The sequence below is a fragment of the Clarias gariepinus genome, chromosome 20 (assembly GCF_024256425.1).
Source record: "Clarias gariepinus isolate MV-2021 ecotype Netherlands chromosome 20, CGAR_prim_01v2, whole genome shotgun sequence".
In the NCBI taxonomy this organism is placed as follows: Eukaryota; Metazoa; Chordata; class Actinopteri; order Siluriformes; family Clariidae; genus Clarias; species Clarias gariepinus.
The window spans coordinates 1,869,747-1,880,553 of NC_071119.1; the positions used below are offsets into that span (position 1 = coordinate 1,869,747).

General features: G+C 43.7%; 1 protein-coding gene across 1 annotated transcript; it reads right to left on the reverse strand.

The window, feature by feature from the left end:
• Positions 1–1,314: 1,314 nt before the first annotated feature.
• On the reverse strand, positions 1,315–6,711 carry LOC128508531 (OCIA domain-containing protein 1). The gene is made up of 8 exons (XM_053479875.1): positions 6,543–6,711; positions 6,329–6,413; positions 4,609–4,662; positions 4,467–4,514; positions 3,748–3,883; positions 3,198–3,358; positions 1,553–1,684; positions 1,315–1,463 (listed from the first exon to the last, which is right to left on the reverse strand). The coding sequence occupies exons 1-8, from the start codon at positions 6,591–6,593 to the stop codon at positions 1,426–1,428; spliced, it is 705 nt and encodes a 234-aa protein (XP_053335850.1). The 5' UTR covers positions 6,594–6,711; the 3' UTR covers positions 1,315–1,425.
• Positions 6,712–10,807: the final 4,096 nt, after the last annotated feature.

Sequence of the window (10,807 nt, forward strand, 5' to 3'; positions counted from 1 at the left end):
CCTCTCAGTTTTTAAACACACAACAACAAATCTGTTACTGAGAATCTGTTTCTCATCTTATTTAGATGTTTATCAGTTAACTCATCATGTTAAAACCACAAATGTAAATATATTTTATTGGGAATTTATGTGAGAGACCAACACAAAGTGGATGGAGAGCATCGGTGAACAGCACTTATCAAGTCTTGCCACAGATTCTCAACCTGGACTTTGACTGGGTTCTAACACATGAACATGAACCAATTTTTTGGCAGACCCTAACAGGTTTTCTTCTAAGATTGTCCAGTATTTGGCCCCATCCAGCCTCCCATCAACTCTGACCATCTTCCCTGCTGAAGAAGTGTCCCCACAACATGATGCTACCACCACCATACACAGTGTTAGCTTTACACACATAGCGTTTTGCATGGAGGCCAAAAATATCAATTTTGGCCTGACCAATCATCTGACCAGACTACCTTCTTCCACATGTCTGCTGTGTCCCCACATGACTTGTCTCAAACTGCAAATAGGACTTCTTATAGCTTTCTTCTAAAAAAGACCAGATTTGTGGAGGTCATGACTAATAGATTCTCCCACCTGAGCTGTGGATCTCTGCAGCTTTTCCAGAGTTACCATGACCCACTTGGCTGCTTCTTTGATTAATGCTCTCTGCGCCTGCCCTGTCGGTTTAGGTGGACGCCCATGTCTTGGTAGGTTTTCAGTTGTGCCGTACTACACTACTTTTTTTATAACCTAAACCTGCTTTAAACTTCTCCACAACTTTATCCCTAAACTGTCTCTGGTGTGTTCCGTGGACTTCATGATCCTGTTTGTTCCCTAATGTTCCCTAACAAACCTCTGATGGCTTCACAGAACAGCTGTATTTATACTAAGATTAAATTACACACAGGTGGACTCTATTTACCAATGTGGTGACTTCTGAAGGTGATGGGTTCCACTGGATTTTAGTTAGGGCTATCAGAGTAAAGGGGACTGAAAACAAATGCACACCACACTTTTTAGATACTTATTTTTGAAAAAACTTTTGATAAACATTGATAATTTTCCTTCCACTCCTCATCGTTGAGGCATCTTCATCACTGACGTCCACTTCATTTCCGAGCCATCACCACGGACATCAGGTTTACCAGAGTGATGTTCATTCATCACATACAAAACCAGCAGCCAGAGTTTAATACTAATCATAATTCTGTTCTGCTCTAAAGTTCAAACTTTTGAAACTGCAGTGTAACATTCAGCAACCTGCCTTTTCATCCCATCTTCTTAAAATTGTACAAATAAAACACAAGTCATTCTATTTTTTTTCCTCTCTTGTATTTAAAGATTTTATTATGAATCCAGGAGCACACTTGTGCAAGCGTTCACACACATTCGAGCTGCTTCGTTACAAACACACCGCACAGAGGTCCGCTCTAAGACTCCTCACTCCTCCCACGTATCGCCGTATTTGTTCTTCTTCACTGCAAATTAAAACAAGGTTTGATGTTAATGACGATGTTACGGTGAACAATGAAGGAACAACGAGACGCCATGCTGTTCTAACTCTCACCGTCCTTCTTGGGCGTGTCCCGGACTATTTTCTGACTGCGTGTGATGTCGTAGTTCTCCCTGTTCTTGTTGCGTAGATCTTCGTAAAGAATGGGCTTCCTCTTCACTTCCTCTTCCTCCTCGTCACGCAGCGCTGTCGGAGTTCATCATGGAGAACATCTCAGAACATTAACGCAGCCTAATTATTGTGTCATGCTTTCTGGAGGGGGCGGATACATAGCCTAGGGTCTGATACTTATTATTATTATTATTTTTTTTTTAACATTGCAAATTAATACTGAAGACAATTATTTTGGATTCTTAACTAAAATTGAGGGGAGAACAAAACCAACATGGCTACTACAGCATTTTGCAGTGACATGCCATCCTATGTGGTGGGACCATCATTTGTTCTCCAACAGGACAATCACCCCAAACACACCTCTAGGTTGTGTAAGAGCTATTTCTTCAAGAAGGAGAGTGATGAGATGACCTGGCCTCCACAAATAGTTTGAGATGAGTTAGACTGGAGATGGAAGGAAAAGCAGCTCAACACCTCTAAGAACTCCTTCAGGCTTGTTGGAAAACCACTCCAGAGCCACGACCATGACCTCATGAGTCTGACCAAGAGAACGGCAAGTGCATACAAAGCTGGCATCAAAGCAAAAGCTGGCTACTTTGAATAATCGAAAATATAAAACATACTCTGGGTTATTTATTGGTGATATAATTCCATAATTGTCTTCAGTATTAATATATATACTCAGCAAAAAAAGAAACGTCCCTTTTTCAGGACTGTGTATTTCAACAATAATGTTGTAAAAATCCAAATAACTTTACAGATCTTCATTGTAAAGGGTTTAAACAATGTTTTCCATGCATGTTCAATTAACCATAATCAATTAATTAACATGCACCTGTGGAATGGTCGTTAAGACCTTAACAGCTTACAGAAAGTAGGCATTTAAGGTCAGAGTTCCAAAAACGCAGGACACTAAAGAGACTTGTCTACCGACTGTGAAAAACACCCAAAGAAAGATGCCCAGGGTCCCTGCTCATCTGCGTGAACGTGCATTAGGCATTAGCCATGTCCGCACCGTGAGACGCCTAAGACGGCGCTACAGGGAGACAGGAAGGACAGCTGATCGTCCTCGCAGTGGAAGACCACGTGTAACAACACCCGCACAGGCTCGGTACATCCGAATATCACACCTGCGTGACAGGTAGAGGATGGCCACAACAACTGCCCGAGTCACACCAGGAACACACAATCCCTCCATCAGTGCTCAGACTGTCCGCAATAGGCAGTCCATGAGGAGGAGATGCACTGCAGTACTTCAAGCAGCTGGTGGCCACCAGATACTGACTGGTACTTTTGATTTTGAGCCTCCCTGCATTCAGGGACACATTGGGAAACATTTTTAGTTTATGTCTTATGGTGTTGACTCTTTTACTGTTCATACAAATATTTACACATTAAGTTTACTGAAAGTAAAAACAGTTGAACTTCAGAGGACGTTTCTTTTTTTGCTGAGTGTATAATGCTGAAAACAGTAAAAAAAATAATAAAAAAAAACATTGGATTAAAAGGTGTGTCCAAACTTTTGACTGGAAATCAAAATACAGAGCGGGAGAGAGAGAGAGAGAGAGAGAGTGTGTGTGTGTACCGTGTGTGTGGAGGTTGAGGGGTTGAGTTAAGGGCGCGGTGTCGCTGTAGCTGAAGTCAGGAGGCGAAGACGGCGACTCGGAGAGACTCTCAGACTGAAAAGCTTCAAACTGAGGCGACGGCGCGTCCTCACTGAGCTCCGACTGAGGAGCGGCGAACCTCCTGACGGGACACAGAGGGAGGGAGAGAAACAGAAGAAAAGAGGAATGGATGATAGAGGGAAGGATTAAAAATGAGGTATGAAGAGTCAATGAGAGAGAGAAAGGAAGAAACAGAAAATGAAAGAGAAAGAGAGAAGAGGAAGGATGGAGGGAAGGAGAAGTGTGAGTAGTAGATAAAGAGGAGTGAGAGAGAAATATGATAATGAGAGAGAAAGAAAAAGAGGGGTCAGAGAGGAAAGGGGAGGTAGAGAAAAACAGTCAAAGAGAAAGAGACAGAAAGAGGAGAAGGAGGGAAGAGAATATTAAAGAGAGAGAAATAAATGAGGACATCCATGTACAGCAACCAGACGTATTTAAGACCACTGAGCGTATGTGTGAGCGTGTCCTCACTGTGGTGGACGCTGCTGATGTCGGTGTCTCTGTCTCAGAGCGTCTCCGATCGGTGAATTCTCCAGACTGTAGAACTTCTGCTGACACGTCTTCATGTACGACATCTTTCCTGCAAAGTAACCACACATCCCGGCAACTACACACACACACGCACACACACACACACACACACACATGTATACACACACACACACACATGTATACACACACACACATGTATACACACACACACACACACACACACACACACACACATGTATACACACACACACACACATGTATACACACACACACACATGTATACACACACACACACACATGTATACACACACACACACACATGTATACACACACACACACATGTATACACACACACACACATGTATACACACACACATGTATACACACACACATGTATACACACACACACATGTATACACACACACACACACATGTATACACACACACACACACATGTATACACACACACATGTATACACACACACATGTATACACACACACATGTAAACACACACATGTATACACACACACACACACATGTATACACACACACACACATGTATACACACACACACACATGTATACACACACACACACACATGTATACACACACAAACGCTCAGTACCCATCTAGTGCCCCCACACACACACACACACACACACTCCCCCATGATGTGAGTATTTAGAGCTGAACTCACACAACACTTTGGGCAGGGAGCCGAAGCGCGGCGATGACGTCAGCTTGCCTGTGTACATAAACATGAACCTATTTACATCTCATTTACATAACAGGAAGTACTACATAAGCATGTGAGAGAGTAAATACACACACACACACACCTTTAGTGATGAGGAGCTGAGTGAGGGCCATACCACCGACTGAGAACGGCACCGCTGGGGGAGAGAGACAGAGAGAGAGAGAGAGAGAGAGAGAGAGACACACAGAGAGAGAAAGAGGGAAAGTTGTTTACCTGCTGTTATTCTTCTAGAGACACTTCTATATTTAATATGTATATAATGTTTATAAATTCAGACTCATGTTATTTATAATGTAATTAATCTTTTAATTTACTTCTTGTTAACAAAAAAATAAAGCCCTTCTGAACTGAACTGAGAGAGAGAGAGAGAGAGGCACACACACGGAGAGACCGAGACAGTGAGAGAGAGACACACACGGAGAGACAGTGAGAGACAGACAGAGAGACAGTGAGAGACAGAGACAGTGAGAGACAGACAGAGAGACACACATGGAGAGACAGTAAGAGACAAACAGAGAGACAGAGACAGTGAGAGACACACACGGAGAGACAGTGAGAGATGGACAGAGAGACAGTGAGAGACAGACAGAGAGACAGTGAGAGACAGACAGAGAGACACACATGGAGAGACAGTAAGAGACAAACAGAGAGACAGAGACAGTGAAAGACACACACGGAGAGACAGTGAGAGATGGACAGAGAGACAGTAAGAGACACACGGAGAGACAGTGAGAGACAGACAGAGAGACAGACACAGTGAGAGAGAGACACACACGGAGACACAGTGAGAGACAGACAGAGAGACAGAGACAGTGAGAGAGACCAACAGACAGAGAGACACACACGGAGACACAGTGAGAGACAGACAGAGAGACAGAGACAGTGAGAAACAGTAAGAGACAGACAGAGAGACAGAGACAGTGAGAAACAGTAAGAGACAGACATAGAGACAGAGACAGACACAGTGGGAGAAAGGCACACACGGAGACACAGTGAGAGACAGACAGAGAGACAGAGACAGTGAGAGAGACCAACAGACAGAGAGAGACACACGGAGAGACAGTGAGAGACAGTAAGAGACAGATAGAGAGACAGAGACAGTGAGAGACAGTAAGAGACAGACAGGGAGACAGAGACAGTGAGAGACAGACAGAGAGACACACACGGAGAGACAGTAAGAGACAGACAGAGAGACAGAGACAGTGAGAGAGACACACATGGAGAGACAGTGAGAGACAGACAGAGAGACAGTGAGAGACAGACAGAGAGACAGTGAGAGACAGACAGAGAGACAGTGAGAGACAGACAGAGAGACAGTGAGAGACAGACACACACGGAGACACAGTGAGAGACAGACAGAGAGACAGAGACAGTGAGAGAGACCAACAGACAGAGAGACACACACGGAGACACAGTGAGAGACAGACAGAGAGACAGAGAGAGTAAGAGACAGACAGAGAGACAGAGACAGACACAGTGAGAGACAGACACACACGGAGAGACAGTGAGAGACGGACAGAGAGACAGTGAGAGACAGAGAGACAGACACACACGGAGAGACAGTGAGAGACAGACAGAGAGAGAGACAGTGAGACAGAGACAGTGAGAGACAGACAGAGAGACACACACGGAGAGACAGTGAGAGACAGTAAGAGACAGAGAGACAGAGACAGTGTGAGAGAGACACACGTGTATGTGTATATATATATATATTATTTAAATTAATTAATTAACTTCAGCGTCATGAAGCAAATCACGTGATGTAGAGCGCAGTCTCTCTTGCGCATGCGCCGTGAACTCACATCTGTACCAGAAGCTCTCCGTGTCGCACTGTTTAAACACTCTCCTCTCCTCCTCTGTGGGGGTGTAACCCGCCCCTACCACCGGCTACACACACACACACACACAATGTTTCACTGTCAATAATAATAATAATAATAATAATGCTACTTGGCGGATCACCGCAGACTCGTTACATAGCATTAGCATTAGCTTCCCAGCAGTGACAGCACGTACCGGGCTCGGTTCTGCAGCGCGTTCTGTAAAATCTGACGAAGATTCGGCCATGTTTAACCATCAGCACCTCCAACAAACACACTTTATTAAAACAAACTCAGGAATCAAAACAGCGCCGGTTGTTCCGACATCAGGGTCAAATACGCTGCATGGTTTCTTCCTCGGTGGTGTTGAACGTGAGTGAATGTGCGCCACACTGACACCTGGCGGATCAACAGCACTTTACAAGCGAAATCCCATTTCTAACCACACGATGGCAGCAAACACGCGTTGAAAAAAAAAAAAAAAAACGTTAACGAGAAAATAGCAGAACAACAGTAATAACACATTACAGTACTGAAGTGTACAGCCGGGGCCAAAACTTTTGCGAATTACACGAAAGTTAATTTTTACTAAGTCTCCTGCTTTAGTGCTTTTACAGTGGTAATCCTTCTTGTTCACTTCACCCTGTCATGCTGTCAATCATCTTCTGTTCCACACCCTGTTAGTGTTTGTCCTCTCGTCTCTCGTCGGACAAACACACAAGTTTCATCAAGTTTGCTGACGACACTGTCGTGGTGGGCCTGATCACCAACAACGATGAGTCGGCCTACCTAGAGGAGATTGTAAATCTGGAGAACTGGTGCCAGAGGAACAATCTCCTCCTGAACATCAGCAAGACAAAGGAGCTGATAGTGGACTTTAGTACAAAGCAGGTGAGGAACTACCAGACCCCCATCATCAACAGGAGCCCAGTGGAGAGAGTGGACAGCTTCCGATACCTCGGTGTTCACATCACACAGGACCTGGCATTGGGAAGCGATTCCGCTCCCTGAAGGCCAACACAGAGAGACTGAGGAGGAGCTTCTTCTCGCAGGCGATACGGTCTCTCAACCACATCACACAGGAGTTAATGTCTTTTAAACACTGACACTGACTGGACAATCATGGACACATTCATGCAATACATACTTACATATCCGAAGCCATTGCACATGACACTTTGACACTCTGCCACTTTGACACTTTAAAATTTTTTAATGCCACTTTAAAACATTTTAAAACATTTTAAATTTTTTATATATATATTCCCCCCCCCCATATTCCTATATTTCTATATTTTGTAATACTTTTACATGCCCTTATTTGTACAGTTTGTTTATTTTTCTAGTTACATTCATTTTCTTTTGTATTTCATTTCTTTTTATTAATATTTATTCCTTATATATAGTTTTTATTTTCTTTTTAAGGTCACCGGCGGTCATATAAGCATTTCACTGCATATTGTACTGTGTATGACTGTGTATGTGACAAATAAAATTTGAATTTGACAAGTTCTCAATGGGATTACGGTCTGGGGAGTTTCCTGGACATTGACCCAAAATTCTTATGTGTTGTTTCCCCGAGCCATGTGGTTATCACTTATGCTTTATGGTGATGGTAGCTGATGTCCATATGCAACAATCGTGAAGGGCATTGATCAGAGAAAATGACTCTGTACCTGTACATTTTAAAGAATATCAGTCACTCCCTGATGTTTTCCCTAGAAGGACACGGCTCCATCGGGGATCTTGAAATGTATGAAGATAAACGACACCAATCAGCTACTAATACCCCTATCTCACCTACTAACACCCCCATCTCACCTACTAATACCCCCTATCTCACCTACTAACACCCCATCTCACCTACTAATACCCCCTATCTCACCTACTAACACCCCCATCTCACCTACTAATACCCCTATCTCACCTACTAATACCCCCATCTCACCTACTAATACCCCTATCTCACCTACTAATACCCCCATCTCACCTACTGATAACCCCTATCTCACCTACTAATACCCCCATCTCACCTACTAATACCCCCATCTCACCTACTAATACCCCTATCTCACCTACTAATACCCCCATCTCACCTACTAATACCCCATCTCACCTACTAATACCCCCATCTCACCTACTGATACCCCCTATCTCACCTACTGATACCCCAATCTCACCTACTGATACCCCTATCTCACCTACTAATACCCCCGTCTCACCTACTAATCCCCCTATCTCACCTACTAATCCCCCTATCTCACCTACTAATACCCCTATCTCACCTACTAATACCCCATCTAACATACTAATACCTCCATCTCACCTACTAATACCCAATCTCACCTACTAATACCCCATCTCACCTACTAATACCTCTATCTCACCTACTAATACCCCCATCTCACCTACTAATCCCCCTATCTCACCTACTAATACCCCCATCTCACCTACCAATACCCCCATCTCATCTACTAACACCCCTATCTCACCTACTAATACCCCATCTCACCTACTAATCCCCCTATCTCACCTACTAATCCCCCTATCTCACCTGCTTATACCCCATCTAACATACTAATACCCCCATCTCACCTACTAATACCCAATCTCACCTACTAATACCCAATCTCACCTACTAATACCCCATCTCACCTACTAATACCCCATCTCACCTACTAATACCCCTATCTCACCTACTAATACCCCCATCTTACCTACTAATCCCCCTATCTCACATACTAATACCCCCATCTCACCTACTTATACCCCTATCTCACCTACTTATACCCCTACCTCACCTACTAATACCCCTATCTCACCTACTAATCCCCCTATCTCACCTACTAATACCCCTATCTCACCTACTAATACCCCTATCTCACCTACTAATACCCCCATCTCACCTACTAATCCCCCTATCTCACCTACTAATACTCCCATCTCACCTACTAATACCCAATCTCACCTACTAATACCCCATCTCACCTACTAATACCCCTATCTCACCTACTAATACCCCCATCTCACCTACTTATCCCCCTATCTCACCTACTAATACCCCCATCTCACCTACCAATACCCCTATCTCATCTACTAACACCCCTATCTCACCTACTAATACCCCATCTCACCTACTAATCCCCCTATCTCACCTACTAATCCCCCTATCTCACCTACTTATACCCCATCTAACATACTAATACCCCCATCTCACCTACTAATACCCAATCTCACCTACTAATACCCAATCTCACCTACTAATACCCCTATCTCACCTACTAATCCCCCTATCTCACCTACTAATACCCAATCTCACCTACTAATACCCAATCTCACCTACTAATACCCCTATCTCACCTACTAATACCCCCATCTCACCTACTAATCCCCCTATCTCACCTACTAATACCCCATCTTACCTACTAATCCCCCTATCTCACCTACTTATACCCCTATCTCACCTACTTATACCCCTACCTCACCTACTAATACCCCTATCTCACCTACTAATCCCCCTATCTCACCTACTTATACCCCTATCTCACCTACTTATACCCCTATCTCACCTACTAATACCCCTATCTCACCTACGCGGTTTTGCACAGTGGCCGTTTTGGCGCTATGGTTAGGTTTCCATCTTTCCGCGCGTCCGTCCTCGTATAGTCAAACCGCACAGGTGAGATGGGGGTATAACATCAGGAATAACAGAGGGGGGCGGGGTATCGGGGGCGGGGCTTGTAGGACGGCTTTCTCACACACGGATAATAATAACGGATTGGAAATGACTGCTGTCTGACTCACAAATTACATAAATTGTCTGAATAACGGATTACATTTTTAAAAAAGTAACTAAATAACTGAGACTTAAATGGCGGAGCGAACGTGTTAGATCAAAAAAGTAATCCAAGTACTCTAACACGCTACTTTGTAATGCGTTACACCCAACACTGATCGTGACACAACAGGAGAACACACTGCATGAAAGACACACTGCATGAAAGACACACTGCATGAAAGACACACTGAATGAAAGACACACTGAATGAAAGACACACTGCATGAAAGACACACTGAATGAAAGACACACTGAATGAAAGACACACTGCATGAAAGACACACTGAATGAAAGACACACTGCATGGGATGAAAGAAAGAGAAGAAGAAAAATAACAATAGAAAGAAAAACCTGAACTGACCTCAGACTGACTCTCGGCCAATCAGAGCATCGGTCAGATACAAATCACATCCTGTAATGATCGTTTTTTCCATTCACAAGCTCTCACCCTGTGTGTGTGTGTGTGTGTGTGTGTGTGTACGCTTTTAGACTGATGGAGATTTCCATTATACTTGATTTTTTTATATTTAGTTAGTGATCTCTAACCATCTGCCTTAATGAAGCATGTGATCAGAAAAATTGATTACTGCCCTAGATTCAGAACACACACACACACACTCACA